The 16019-nt window shown below is 38.0% G+C and overlaps 1 protein-coding gene across 1 annotated transcript in view; it reads left to right on the forward strand.

The window, feature by feature from the left end:
- Positions 1–10201: 10201 nt before the first annotated feature.
- Myo3a (myosin IIIA) overlaps positions 10202–16019 on the forward strand; it is a 207223-nt gene continuing 201405 nt past the window's right edge. Inside the window, exons 1-2 of the mRNA XM_005354744.2 lie at positions 10202–10381; positions 13696–13830. Coding sequence (XP_005354801.1) covers positions 10214–10381; positions 13696–13830 — 303 coding nt within the window. The 5' untranslated portion in view covers positions 10202–10213. The remainder of the gene's footprint in view (positions 10382–13695; positions 13831–16019) is intronic.

The raw sequence follows: 16019 nt of genomic DNA on the forward strand, positions 1-16019 counted from the left end.
GAAATTGGACCTGCGCCTTGATATAATTTGCAATGACTCTAAAATTACATGTATAAGCCACACATGCGCTTTCACACACATACACCATACATACACACATGCACGTACTAGATATGCATGTATGTATGTATGTATGTATGTATGTATGTATGTTTTTGAAAACAGTATCTTCATGAGTTTCTTGGTGAAGTGACTGATCTTCCATTTGCTCTTACTCTCTCAGATTTTATAATTTACATCAGCTCAGCAGTTTAGAAGCTTTATAGCAGCGCCCTCATAGCTGTGTGAGCGCGCTAACATTTCTGCCCAAATAATTTCTAAGTTCAGTTTCTGATGTCTTTTCCCAGATCTTAAATGTTTAGCCCTATAACACTATGGTTTGGTTTTTTTTTTTGGGGGGGGGGGTTGTTTAGTTTAGTTTTGTTTCTGTTGTGTTACTGGCCCAACACCAAAGGTGCTGCAGTTGGGACACATATCCTGTGTCTTTGTGTTTAAATAATATGCGTTGTTTTCTGGCTTTGCTAAAGTAAAGTTGGCAAATTTTCTGGATTTGCTAAAGCCTAAGTGCCAAGTTTTGACAGATGAACAAGGGTGCATGTTGACTTTCATTATATTATAAAAGATAATTGTTTTAAAATGGGAAAATTCAGAGATGTGTAAGCTTTCAAAGATAATGTGTTCATTGAATTGATGTCTAGCATGAGAAAGATTACTTAGATCTGTCTTGTCCCCTTTTTATTACTTTGACTGGTAAAAAAAAAATACAAAGGATAAGATTACATTTGATTTTAGGATCTTGAAAACAAGCTTCGTGTGTGAGTGTACGCGTGTGTGTATCACAGAAGGACATAACATCGACCATGCTTCCTTTTTTCAAATTTACTTTGGCAGCCTAATATATTTTTGTGGCTGTACTCTTTGAAAAGTAACTTATATCTGTCAAAGAGAAAATATTTGAAGGTCCATTAGTGATGCTAACAGTCATAATGAAGAAACATTTGAAAGCTCACATATATTTCAAAATATAATTCTTTTGTGTAAATTGCCTAGGTTTTGGTATAAAGTATTTTGGTTATTTCTGCAATGTAGTTTTTTAAGTTTTTACAAATAAGCATCAACTCCGTCATTAGTTTTCTTTATGAATTGATAATTTGAAAGGTGATAGCCAGCATGCAATTATTTTCCCTGGTAATAGGAAACAGTTATCTGTTAGATCTAAGCAGAAGCCTAATGGCTTTCAACTAATTGGTAGGAGACAATTTTTCCTGTGGGATATGGTGGGACTTGGGCTGTGAGCATTGCTCTTGTGAACTGAAGTGCCCTATCGCTGAACACCTAATTTCTACCGTGTGCTGCCATGTTGTCTACTTCACTTACACATGATGATTTCAGAATGCCTATAATCCCCACTCTCTTCTGAAAGTAGAGGTTGAAAAAATCCCTCTCTAAGAAGTTTCTTATGATCACAGAACTGTAGAATGATAAACATAAAGTATAAATACAATAGGTTCCTAGATACAGAAAACAAACCCATGTGAGCTATGACCATCAAGTTTTCCTTTATCCGGGCGTGACTAGACATTGGAAAGGCTTGTGTTTACTGGCCGTTACTTGATGAAAAACACAAAGCCTTGTGTAGAACTCATAATTGGTAGTTTAAGGTTTAAACTTGTCTTTTTGGGGCGTGTTTATTTGGGTAAGTCAAGGCCTTTAAAATAATTTTACCAACACTTTAAAATTAGCCATATTTACATACACATCAGAGGTCTTGTGTTTCTTGAAAAACCAAGATGGAGTTGCTTAATTTGGATGTGGTAACCTCCCTCTGTTTAGGCACAATGCTACCACCACCCCCTTATTTCATCTATACCTACTTCCCTGATATATTGTACCCCGACTCATCCCTGACGATATTTGGGTTTGGGAATTCTGGCTCTGGAATTATCCCTCATAGGCTTAAAGAGTGGTATCGTCCAAATTGTAACCACCTTCCGTCTTACAGGAGCAGGGCAGCAATCACACCTTACCAGGTACAAAACACTCCCTCTAAAGCTCAGTTCTGATTACTGTTCAGACATTGAGATGCAAACTATTATCCCATTTACAGCAGTCATTCACTCACAGTTTTATAGTAAAACTTAAAAAACAGTTGTCTGGTGACATTTGTGGGTTTGGAGGTTTCCTACAAATGCCAGTTTTAAAAGATAGACACATTTAAAAAAAACTGATATTCTTACTTTGTTTTCAGCATTTATTGGTTTGTATACTTTTATTTGTTCTTTTTATTTAGAATACAAAGTGATGGGTTGTATTATGATCTTTTCATAGATACATATCATTTTGCTTTGTCCACCCCACCTCTTCTTGCCAGTCCTTTTCCTCTTCAAAAATAGCCCGTACTGTTGCTTTCCTGTTACGTACATCCCAGTACCCTCTCTTTTTTCTCTTCCCCTCCCTTTAGGCCTTCTCTTCTTACATTTGTGCGTCAGCCTTATTTCACTTCTCTTCCTGCCAATGTATAATTTCATTCTTCTTTATACTTGAGTAAAATACCATGTTTATAGGCACCACAATTTGTTTACCCATTCATCTCTTGATAGACTAATTGCAGGAATGGTTACATATCTTGACTACTATGAATAGTGCAAAAGTAAACATGGACATGCTAGCATATCTGTGATACGTTGACTTAGAATTTTTCAGGAACATACTCAAAGAGTTTTCATTGTTGTTTTAATTTTTATTTATGTATTTGTATATGTATGTATCCATTTGCTTACTATGATTTACTATGTAATCCAGGTTGGCCTTGAACTCACAGATATCTGCTTGCCTCTGTCTCCCTGGTGCTGGAAGTAAAGGCCTGTGCTACCATGTTCAGCACCCAGGAGTTTTTTTAGCTGAGACATGTAGTAGTTCTATTTTTAATAGTTACATTTTGATTTCCATATTTCTTTTAAAATTTATTTTACTTTTTAGCAAAATAAAATATGATAAGATAAAACAAAAACATCCCATTGAAGTTGGACAAGGCAAACTAACAGAAGAAAAAGAGCCCTAAGAGAAGGCATAGAATCAGAGACCCATTCGTTAACACCAGGAGTTCCAAAACAATGCTAAGCTGAAAGCCATAATCTAGGTACAGAGGATATGATGCAGACTGGTGCAGATGCTGTGCATGCTACTTCGGTCTCTGTGCGTTCATATGATAATATGATTTAGAGGGCCTGTTCTCCCAGTGACCTCCATGCTCTCTGGTCCTTACACTCTTTCTGCCTCTTCTGTGAGGTTCCCTGAGCTCTGAGGCAAGGGACTTGATGGAGACATCCCATTTAGAGCTGTATGTCCCAAGGTCTCTGTCTAATGTTTAGCAGGTGTCTGTATTTGTTTATATCTTTTACAAGGGGAAGCTTCTCTGATGATAGCTGAATAGAGCACTGATCTAAGAGCATAACAGAATAACATTAGGATAATTTTATTATTCCTTTTTTTTTTTAACACCAATAGTATTTGGTTTTACCCTAGGCCTCTGGGTTATCTAGTTTCTGATTCTTGATCACCCAAGCATTTCTGGATATAGGTTCCATGTCATGGAGTGGACCTTAAATCAAATTGGACATTGGGTGGTTGCTCCCATAAGCTTTGTGTCACTGTTGCCGTAGTATACTTTATAGGCAGGACAGACTGTAGAGCAAATGTTTTGTGTCTGGGCTAGTGTGTACATTTTCCTTTAGTATCCTAAAAAGTACCTTCTCTACCAAAGACACAAGAAAATGGGGGTGAAGGTTCTATGTAGGCACTAGCTCCACAACTCCATGCTCAATGATGTGTGTGGGTGTTGTGTTCAGCAGTGGGGCCTTGCTGTCCATTTGCAGAGAGAAACCTATTATTTTGTCAAATGCCTGGAGTGTTTGGAGATATCCTTGGGACCACTTTTATCAATAACTCAATTGGATATAATCCAGTCCCTGTACTGGAAGCTTCATTTGATGACAAAAGATGGTCAGTTGGGTCTCTGTCTTCCTCTTCATTAGAATTGCCTTCATGTATTTTAGGAAGTTTCCATTGCACTAGGTTTCAGTACCACCCCTCAAATGCCCCTCAATTCTAGCTACCTCTCCCCACATTCCCTCCATCAACCCCATCTCCCCTTTCAGCACTTATTGCAAATAAGGACTTTGGCCTCTGTTATTATAAAGGGAGAAAGCTGATGGTAGAGTACAGAATTCATCTAAAGAAGCACAGATCTTCCCATTTCTCTACAAAACATTATAAAGTAATCTGAGGGGAGTGAAAGGGGAGCGCTGGCGTTTTCAGGCCATAACTGTACTGAGTTTGCTTTAGAGTGCCTTATTGTCTGTGTGGACAGAAGGCTGGAATGAAAGTGTCCACAGAGAAACCCGAGTCTGTTTTCTGTATGAGATGAGTAACTCCAAATTTCTTTGGGGATTGAGCCTGGTATTTTATGTGGCAACTCAATTTTTTTGCAGGTTTATTGTCTTCAAAGACACATTTCTTTTATAGTCACACCAAGAGAGTGATGAGTAAGAAAAGCTAGATTCAGAGATACTGCATTTGCAGTTGCCTAGTTCTGGTGGTGACTACGTATGGGAGTTCAAATCAATCTTGCACAGGCTTAGGGATGATATCTAGACTACAGCAACAGTTGATCCTGAGGCAGAAGAGGGTGTTCTTGGACCTCTCAGGTGCAAATGAGTCCAAGTTGGAAGAATGTGGGAAGAACACAAAGTGAGTTTAGGAAAGCCAGGCATACCCAGCTTATTCAGAATATGGAGGATGTTGTGAGAATGTGGGATTTTGAGGGATTTGAGTGGGAAAATAAAATGGTGTAATTTCTATATTAAGAGTATTCTGCCTACTCTCCAAAGACAGATAAGAATGGATGATCTGCTACCATTCCAGTGAGCATCATACATCACAAGCAGGATTTCCTTCTGAGTGTAGTCTGAAACCACACTGCGCAGTCTTGCAGTCTGGCAGATGTAGGTGTATAAAGGGAAGGGTCTTCAGACCCTGTTCCGCAGAAAAGGTAAAGCCAGTATCTACACATGTGAAGATTGTGGTATTCCGAGTAAATTCTGTATAGTTTTGTGTAAAGCAGTCTGTGTTCTTAGTGTGTTTTATGTTGTGGAGAAATTTGCATTTTCACCGTGAGTGTGCTTTGCAAGTGCTTTGGAAAGTTAATTGATGTTTGCATTATATTAGGAAGAAAAATGCATTTTTGTTAAATTACAAAGTGATTATCCCTGCATTATGGTTCTAGGCCCTGCCATTGATAAAGTTCTGGTCATTAGATAGAAGTTATCATAGGAAACCATGGAAGATGTGTTGTCCCCAGAGACACAGAGCTTGGAAGGTTGTGTCTCAAAGAACAAGAAGGAGTAGTAAGAGATACTCAGGAGAGGACGCTGTTTTGCATTGATTTTTTTTTTTTTTGCCTCAGGTTGTAAAAAGTCAACTTCAGGTACAATAAATTGAGTTTATTCAATTAGAATAAATTTGACAGCATCTTGGGTTTCAGAAGACCTAAAACGAAAAGGCCTCTGGGGTGTGGGGTATCTGTTTTGATAAGGAATGCATAAAACAATAAGATATAATAATAGGAATCTGTGATATGTGTTAGGGGATTCTAAACAGTGCATGAATATGGATCAGGAGAAGAATGGGGTAGAAGAGGAGGGTGGGCTGAAATTTTAAATAAGATGCCCATGGTAGAAGTGCCTGTTTATTGGAAAGGTAGTAGCTGACATATATGAGCTGAAGGTCATAAAAGAGTGATTCTCCTGCAGTATAGCCTCCTTCATGGAAGCTCAGTTATTTTATCAGGGAATAGTCAAGTGAAGGGTATTATAAAAAGAAGAGAAAACAGTTGTTGAGGTGAATATTAAGGTCCTCCCATACTTAATAATATACTTTTTATTGAATTGGGATATTCTATATTGGTAAAAAAAATAATCCAAACGTTCAATATATAATAAATCAGTTATATAATGAATCCACATTTTAAAAATGTCACTTTTAAAGTATCATTTCAGAAGTATGGTAAAAGCATATATTAAAATCTATTATGTATGTATAATAGGAATACTTCTGTAGCTCACATGTTCATATAAGGAACTTAACTCTATGCTTCTAATTTTATGAGGTAGAGACTATTTTTATCCCATGTATGCTAACTAATTAAACAAAGTGTAGAAAGATTTGTTGTTATGTAGAATGCAGTGTACTGTAGTCCTAAGCAACCACTTAATTACTAAATGTGACAAATTCTTTTGTTCTTAAGGAGTATACAACTTAATGGTGCTAGTAACCAAAAGTGGTTTTTTTCTAAATTAAAGATTTTATAAATCTCATTTATATTCACTACAGCTCCTTTCTCCCATAAGCCCTTCCTTCCCCCTTTTCAAATTTATAGCCTATTACTATTGTAACATATATATGAATAAATATATAAATAAAACCTGTAATGTATGTATAGCATTGTTCAAACATAAATAATTTTAAGACTGATAGATAATCAATCAGGGGTTCATCCCTAGGGAAGAGTAGCTGTTCATCTAGGTATGGGACTTTCCCATCATCCATGTTGGTCTGTCAACTGGTGTTGTCATTGTTCAAATCTTGAACCATATTGTTGAAATTTCATGGGTATAGTTTCTGTATAGCTAGAAAACACAATCTAAGAAGAGCAGAAAATGTATATAGCAAGATAAAATCAATTAATAAAACCCCACAATCTTGCAACAGGACTTCCTGGTTCCTTGGCTTTTATAATCTTTCTGCTCCCCTTACACACACACACACACACACACACACACACACACACACTATAAGTAAATTTAAGTGAGTAGAATATGATTCCCTGTGGCTTTTTCAAATATCCTCAGTGTTATTTGTCCCCCTTTCTTTCCTCTCTTTCCATACTGTCCTCCCTCCCCACCCCCAATGAAAGCCCCATATGATTTTCTCATTTCTGCCTTCATTGCCTGAGTATGCCATTGCTCCCTTCGCTAATAGATTTTCTCTAGTCTCACCATTGAAATGCCTTCTGTGTGATTTTGAAGGAATTGTTTCCAAAGGCTTCATTTTATCTGCTTGGGGGAGAGGGAGTGCTTGTTTGTTTTAAATGGAATTTGACTAAGTATGTTCTGTTTCCAAAATGTCTGTGTTCCTACCATTGTGACTCATTCATGACTTTAAACATTTAGCCACTTTTTTAAAAAAAGTAAGTCATGTTCTGAACAAAATTCTCTTTTTGTGTGTGTGTCCAGCTCAAACTCTGTTAATTCTATATCTTTTTCTTATCACTTTAGAAGTAATTGTTTATTCGCCTGGACTACTCTAACACGTCATAAATACCTGTCATAATACGGCATAGTTACATGTTTTAACCTAGCTTTGTATCTCAGAACTTAGTGATGTTGCCCGTGCTTTGTGTTTATATTTGTGTGTTCTTGATTTTATGCCTGTATGTTGAAAACTCAACAGTTAATTCTTAATAGTTGCTATCTGAGAAACAATAGTTGTATTCAATAATACTACTATGTGGAAACAAGTATTGCATTTAATGGCTGTTTCTTCTGGTTGAAAACCCCTGTTTCAGACTTTTAACATGATCTAATTGATCTCTTTGTCTAACATTACATTATATGCATGACACAAATGCTTATTTGCATGACTCAAGAGCAGAGATGTAAGTAGTTACTTTGCCACTGATTATGAAATCATTAAAGAGGATGATTATCATTGATTTACCTCTTTGCATCTTGGATCAAAGGCACAAATTTCATAAAGATTGAGTATTCTAAGGACCATTCAAAAACATCTTTTTGTGTAGTGATGTAATTTTTATCAGGTATTCATATCCATTTATGAGATGATGTTCCCCTTAGTGTAGTTAATCAGGATATGATGATTTGGATTTCCATATTCCCTTTGGTTCTCTATAATCCTTATTTCCCCCACATATTTTCATAAAAAAGGTTGGTTTTCTTAAGAACTATTATTTATTTATTCATTCATTAAAGAACCTTATGTTTTAAAATCTACTGTGTGATAGGCACAGAGTTAAGCATTATTTAATTTAGAATTGAGTAAGATAGACGAGGTCTCTGCTGTCAGAATTAACAGATTAGCAAACACTTGCTCATTTAGCTACTGTTTGATGACTACTTGCCACGTGCTATCCTTTGTTGTGGGATTTATGGATGCAGTAACAAAAGTGATAGAGATAGGGAAGCTCATGTAGCCTACATGGAAGAGTAACACAAAGGAGGGAATGGCAACTTTGAAAATGCCCTTTTAAGGATTGCCCGATTCAGTTGAGAGCTAAAGGGTAAGAAGGAACCAGTTAATGGCAAACAGAAGCTACTGCGCTGAAGAATGGATGTGCTGTGTTAGATGTAGATTAGTTTGTATTTTTAGTGAGAACACTAAGGATTTTATTTTTAAATTAATGGTGTGAAGGCGTCTATTATGAGGTGGTCCAGGAGGCAGTGGGCAGCAAATAGAACAGTCTGAGAAGAGGATAGGAAAAGATGTGGTTTGTAGAGGGGACTACTGGAAGAGGAAACTGTGCTCACTAGGTGAGTGCAGTAGAAGTTAGGCACTGTCTCTCTACATGTGGGCATGCTGGGGTCAAGATTGCTGTGGGGGATTTTTAATTTAAATGCACAGACATAAGAAGATTCAAAGATTACCCAGAGTTGATTATTTCCCCTATAGGATTGTGTGTTTTTTTAAAAGGGAAAAAATAAGAACATCGAAAAGATTTGTGATTCTGTAAGTCATCAGGTCTATTCTGAGAAGGACTAAGTGACTAGGCAGTGAAGACAGGAGGGCCGGCAGGCCTACAGGAAGCAAAGAATGCATAGACTGGTGATATGGAGAAATTGAACGTCATTAGTGTGGCCTAACAAGTAAATTCCATGGATATTACGGAGTATTATCTGTTGTGGTAGTTCATTTTTGTGATCGGTTCGAGTGAACTAAGATGGCTTGAGAATTGATAAATCAGCAAAGACTTCCCAGAGATGAGTTCTGACCTAAGAAGTGGGTTTCTAATACCTTGATAGACTGACAGTGTGATGGAAGGTAGGAGCTGGGTCTAGTTGGAGGAAGTAGGTTATTGAGTAAATGTCTTTGGGGGTGATATAGCTTGCCTCGGTTTCTTTCTGAACCCCATTTCTTTGTTCCTGTTCACATTTCCACCCTGCCATGTCCTCCCTATCGTGATGACTGACATCTCTAAAACTGTGAGTCAAATCACTCTTTTCTATTTTAAGTTGATTCTCTCAGGTACTTCCCCCCGACTGAAAGTATTTATTAAGTAGATAGTTCTATGTGTATCTAAGCTTTAATCAAATTTAACATTGGTAAGAATATGCTTTTATATGCATAATTAAAAATCATGAAAAAAACATACTAGAAATGCTGAGGGTGTCTTCTTTTTATTTTGACATTAATAAGTGTTCAGATTGGTCATATTCCTTCAAACAAATAGATTAGATATAATACAGTGGTACCACGAGCTAAAATAATGCAAGATAATGAAGACAGATAGCGACGCAGAGTGCTGGTGGAGTACAGAGTGGCCACGTTTGGAAGTGTGACACCTCACAGATGATTCAGGGGCTGGAGTTTAGAAAGAAAGAAAGAATCTGATGAGTGAAGAGTAGCTGTATTTGGTGTGGGAAGGAGGAAATGAGAGATGAGGCCAAGGAAGTGATGGGTTGATTTTAATGGACCTCTTAGATGATGGAAAGAGAACATCACTATAAAAGCAAAAAGAGGACCCTGATCGCTTACAAAGCAATTTTTTATCATCTGGGTTTATTCTAAAGTGATTCATTTTATTATAATCCCCAAGTATAAAGAAGTTAGTTGAAAGGACATCAAAGCGGCAAAAAATGGTCATTTTTATTCAAAAAATATTCATGAATAAATATGAAACAATAGTAAATATAGAAATTAAGTCCTGCAAACCAAGCATTATCAAACTCATTAGCCCACTCACGAGGTAGAAATTAAATCTCTTCTGACTCTGAAGTACATTTGATTGCTGTTGCACACTTATTATGATTCTGGTGAAAGTGTTAGATAATTTCCCAGCAGCTTATGCCTGCCACCTCACACCTCTGGTCAGACATAGGTAGAACTGTACCGTTTCTCTCCAGTGACTTAAACCTTGGAGATGCTTCCGTTAACTGGAAAAACAATCATCTTTGATAACTTTCCTGATCCTTCGGATACATGGGAAATCACTGAAACCATCGGCAAAGGAACTTACGGGAAGGTTTTTAAAGTCCTGAATAAGAAAAACGGCCAGAAAGCAGCAGTCAAAATTCTGGATCCAATCCATGTGAGTTACTTTGAATTTTTTTTAAGTTGTGTTTATTTGCTTGTTAGTTTGTGTATGTGTGTATGTATGTTCATGTGTGAGGAGCTGCAGGTGTAGGCAAGTGTGCATGTGTGCATATGACAGCCAGAAGGCAAACTCGGTGGTCATTCCTCAGCCTTCATTCACTGTGTTTTTGGAGGCAGGGTTTCTCACTGGCCTGGAACTTACCGTCACATTCAGTGTTTGACCTGGGTCTAGGGATAGGGGCAGTGAACTTGGGTTTTCCTGACTACACGTTACCAACTGAGGTATGACCCCAGGTCCTATCTTTCTTGTTTGAAAATCTCTACTTTATTAAACTTGGGAAGCATCTGACACTGGTTCACTCACTGCAGTGCCGTTCTGAAACAGAAGCAGAGGTCTTGTTGGTTGCTCCTCCTATTTAAGTGTTTTACCCATGCAATAAGATGTCTCACGTTCTTAGACAAATCTATAAGCACACAATGAAGCCATTGGCTGAACAGTACTTTATTGTTTTAAAAAGTCACAGCAGTGTGACTAGATGTTCTCCTGAAAATCTGGTTATAGTAATCTGATTTCCGTTTTTCCTCTACTTACTTGGGCTTTGGGTAATATTTTTTTTTTAAGCCAAACTGGAGAGAATTTTTTAAAAATTCTCCAGGATGAGTCCCCTGACATGTCCTCCGGTACCAAGTGGCCAGCCCTAAATAGACAGGAACAATACTAAATGGTCTTGGCTGGTGTGTGTGTGTACGTACGTGCGTGTGCGTTCACGAGAGAGAGAGATAGAGAGAGAGCCCATAAGTAGAGAAAAATTTATGAATTTGAGAGGGAGAAGTGGATGGAGTTGGAGAAGGGAGAGGCAAGGGTAAAAATTATATACATGCAGTACTTATGCATAAAACTCAAAAACATTACTAATAAGTTTAAAATTGGCATTCGTAATAAAGTCTTCATAAACAAAAATATTAAATTTCCCTCAGAGAAGGAAATTTTCTGATTTGCCTAAGTTTTTCCAGAGCAGAAATGATGTTGATTTATCGAGTAAAGTTCCTCATTGGAGAACTGGGGTTCCTCTTCAATCCTGATGTTCTCTTGAGAACTGTTCATCTCTCTTCCTTACACTGAACTGTACCCCCAGGCTTCCTTTTTTTAGAACAAATGTTGGCAATTCAGGAATACCTGAGCCTCCTAGAAATAACTAAGCCTTTCATAATACACAAGTGAGCTGAATGAGTCCCCAAATTCTACTGAGAGTCACTTCTATTAAGAGATTCGTGAACTCATGATGGAGGGATGGCCTGATACAAATGATAAAATAAGGAGGTCCCTGTAGCCCTGAGTCCTTGGAGTGGCTTTTCCACTAGGAAAGAGTGCTGTAGAACCACCTGGTTCTTTATTCATCTTAGGAATGTATCTATTTTGATAATGTATTTGTGCTAAAACCATTATAACTGCAGCATTCCATGTTATTTTTATCAGAAGATCGGAAAGGGCTGCCCTGTTTTAATGTAGGAAACCTGACACTCTCGAAAGGAAGGATGGGAAATGTAGTTTCCAGGCTTTGCCGCATTTTTTTCACAGTCCCTTGGGAGTTTTACCATTTACATGAAAGGAAAAGACACAAGTTGCATTCTGCCAAAAGTGTAATACTTCTCTTTCCTCTAGCTTTTGGTATTAGGGTGGGAATTTGCAACAGCAAATTAGTTTAAAGAAACACTAACCCCAACATGCACCCCAAATTAAGGTAGCTGTCTCACTCCTTTCCTATGAGAAAAGCAAGTAGCATGTAATGTGCATGATCATTCCTCCTCCATAGCTACTCATACATGATGGGCTTACAGCATTCTGAAAATCAAGAGCTTTAAGGGAGGAAGGGAGAGAGGGAAGGAGACAGAGGGAGACCGAGACAGAGAGCATGTGGAGGCCAGAGCAATACCTCTGGTCTTCTCGGGAACACTTCCGTTTCCTTTCACCACATTGGCAGGGAGATCGCCAGTTAGGCAAGATAAGCTGGCCAGTGAGCATCTTCCCAGTGCTGAATTACAAGTGCACACAACCGTGCTGCGTTTTCATGAGTTCTGAGCACCAAAGTCAGGTTCCAGTCTTGTGAATAATGTACAATACACCCACACATTTGTAAAGACCGGGTGCACTGTTAAGATAAAGGGGACTTAGTATTTGGTGGTATTTATCAAAAATGTTGACATTTGATCCTCTGCAAGAAAGGGATGACATGAACGGGACTGGAAGACAGTAGAGCATAGACCTCTGTTTTCCACTGAGTATCTCTTAGTCTAGCTTCTTGGAGTTTACATTTACTTTGTGCTGTGCTGGTTTTCTCTTATTGTCTGCAAGTTGTTCCGTATAGACATGGTGTTCTAGAAACACACCTGAGAGGTCTTCCAGTATTTTCCTAAGGTATCAACTCCTTCTTCTTCTAATGGATAAGCTGTTAGTTAAGTTAGGCTTATATTATAACATATCGTTTAGTTCCATTTCAGTGTTCTAAATAGAAATTTATTTCCTGTATGTTTTTTATATAAATATACTGTGTTCTGAACCAAAAAAACTAACTTTCCAGTCTTTTTATTTGTTTGTTTGTTTGTTTTAAAATAATGTTTTGGTCATTGCATTCAAATCACTAATAATGAATTGTACAGGCTGGTTTTGTGTGTCAACTTGACACAAGCTAGAATCATGAGAGGAAGGAGCCTCCATTAAGAAAATGCCGCTATGAGATCCATCTGTAATGTATTTTCTCATTTTGTTATCAATGGGGGAGGGCCCAGCCAATGGTGGGTGGTACCATCCCTGAGTTGCTTGTCTTGGGTTCTACATTAAAGTGGGCTGTGCGAGCCATGGAAACAAAGCAGGCATCAGCTCCTGCCTCCAGGATTCTGCCCTGTTTGAGTTCCTGTCCTGACTTCCTTCAGTGATGAACAGCAATGCTAAAGTATAAGCCAAATAAACCCTTTCCTCCCCAGCTTGCCTTTTGGTCATGGTGTTTTGTTGCATCAATAGAAACCCTGACTAAGACAAGTACAAGTGAAATCATCTAGAGTAGTTCTCCAGTGGCACACAATAATAGCCTTGTAAAATTCAGTTCAATTAATATAGATTGAGATGCATTGAACTAGTACAAAAATGGTAAATTGTAATGAGACATTTCAATACATGTTACAAAGCACAGTACCAATGACTATGACCTTGCTTTAATGAAGTTAAAATTCTCTATTTAGTATCCTAATATAATCTGATTAGCATCATTGTGTTTTCTCATTATTTCCTTTGTATGACCTATTTTAACATAGGATATTGATGAAGAAATTGAGGCTGAGTATAACATATTAAGAACACTTTCTGACCACCCGAATGTGGTCAGATTCTATGGGATTTACTTTAAGAAGGACAAAATAAATGGAGACAAGCTATGGCTGGTCCTTGAGGTGAGTGCTCAGCTTTATTTGAGTGATGGGAATTTGTGTTGTGGTCTTGAGATGATTTTGTGTTGATGTCACATCTGTAGCATGCAAAACCGGTAGGTATGTAGTGTGCTCCTTACCACTGATGTCCTCAGTATGATGTTGTACCAGTTTGGGAATTGATATATTAGACACACCAGAAAATTAAAAATCTAGAAAGACCACCAAAGATTTTTTTTAAAAAAAGAGTCTACAACAAAATACTAAAGATCAGCCAGTGCTCTTAACCTCTGAGCCATCTCTCCAGCCCCTTTCTTTCTTTCTTTCTTTCTTTCTTTCTTTCTTTCTTTCTTTCTTTCTTTCTTCCTTCCTTCCTTCCTTCCTTTCTTCCTTTTTTTTGTTTTTGTTTTTTGAAACAGGGTTTCTCTGTGTAAAAACCCTAGCTTTCCTACAGAAAAACAAGTTACAAGGGAATCTCATCATAATATGCATTTAAAAAATATTTGGCTAGGTAATGGTGGTGTATGCCTTTAATCCCAGCATTCTGGAGGCAGAGGCAGGTGGGTCTCTGAATTCAGAGGTCAGCCTGGTCTACAGAGCTAGTTCCAGGAAAGCTAGGGTTGTTACACAGAGAAACCCTGTCTCAAAATACAAAAACAAAAAAAAAAAGGAAGAAAGGAAGGAAGAAAGGAAGAAAGAAAGAAAGAAAGAAAGAAAGAAAGAAAGAAAGAAAGAAAGAAAGAAAGGCTGGAGAGATGGCTCAGAGGTTAAGAGCACTGACTGATCTTCCGGAGGTCCTGAGTTCAAGTCCCAGCAACCACATGGTGGCTCACAACCATCTCTAATGAGATCTGGTGCCCTCTTCTAGCCTGCAAGTACACATGCATGCAGAACACTGTATATGTAATAAATAAATAAATCTTAAAAAAAGAAAGAAAGAAAAAGAGAGAGCTATGTTCTTCTTTAACCTTTATTGAAAGCTAATGACTTAAACTATAGAAATAAATTTCTACATTTATGGAGAGAAAACCTTGTCCCAAATGGTTTTTTGAGTAAACTGCTATGGGCAGCTGTGAACTCTGCACTTTTGAAGTTCTAGAGTATGCTTTCTTGAGTGCACAGTCTGCCCTAAGACAGGTTGCTGAGAGTCTGCCCCTCCCTAAGGTAATAGTACTAGAATTCAATTTTTCATTATTCAAGTAATCATTAATTCAAACAAAAAACATAAGGAATTTTTAAAGTCCCCCTTTGGCCACCAGAATGGCTCTGAAAGTGAAGGTGCTTCCAACTCTAATGGCCTGAATTTGGTAACTGGAGCACACATGGCGGGTGGAGAGAACCAACTCCTCTGAGCACAGCCTTTATTTGACTAAGTAACAGCATGATATTTTCTGTATTAGTTATTGCATTAGCATCTGATTGTTTCTTGTGAATATCTATTTGTTTTCATAGAGTAGCTTGTCTTTATTTGTGCTGTTATAATAAAAAATACTATAGATTAGTAATTTATAAAGAAAAGAAACAGTGTAACACAGACTGTCTTTAAAATAAAAACTAAAACAAAACACAGACACATGAACAACAATGAAGAAAAGCGCTGAACTGGGTAGCCTACAGAACTGGTAATATAATGGCAAAAGGTAGATCCAGCATACTGGGACCACTGTCCAGTTCAGCTCCATGCTCTTGATACTTTGTGATTCTAGATTCCTAGAAAACTAGCCGAGCCTCTCTGCTCTCAATGGTGCCGTTTTAATATTGACAAGTCTGTCCATTTAACCTTGAGAGCCTGTGTACTCCTGCCCTATCTGGAGATCTACCTGCGTCTGGGCTCTTACATTTCTTTGCTCTTTACCTGGCTGGAGCTTATCTCCTGATCCTTGACCTTCTCTGGCCAAGTTTACTTCCCCACATTGCCTATCCTGGAATAGTACCTGCGTCACTTGCATTAGTTCCTCTACGGATGTCTGGATTTCTTCTAATGTTTTTAAGGGAACTGAAGACCAGTCTCTTCCCTGTGAGTATGAGGCACACCAGGCAGGCTCCAGGGCTCTGATGCTCTGTGTGTTGAATGTGAGGGTGTCCAGTCTTATGATTGGATGCTGGCAGATGATCCCTGTTTTCTGACTCTTGCTGTCTGCATCTCCACTCTGGCAGTCTGTTCTGGGGAGCACTAAGAAACCACAGCAAACCTTTCAGTTTGTAGCTTGCTC

Source organism: Microtus ochrogaster, chromosome 16 (genome assembly GCF_000317375.1).
Source record: "Microtus ochrogaster isolate Prairie Vole_2 chromosome 16, MicOch1.0, whole genome shotgun sequence".
In the NCBI taxonomy this organism is placed as follows: domain Eukaryota; kingdom Metazoa; phylum Chordata; class Mammalia; order Rodentia; family Cricetidae; genus Microtus; species Microtus ochrogaster.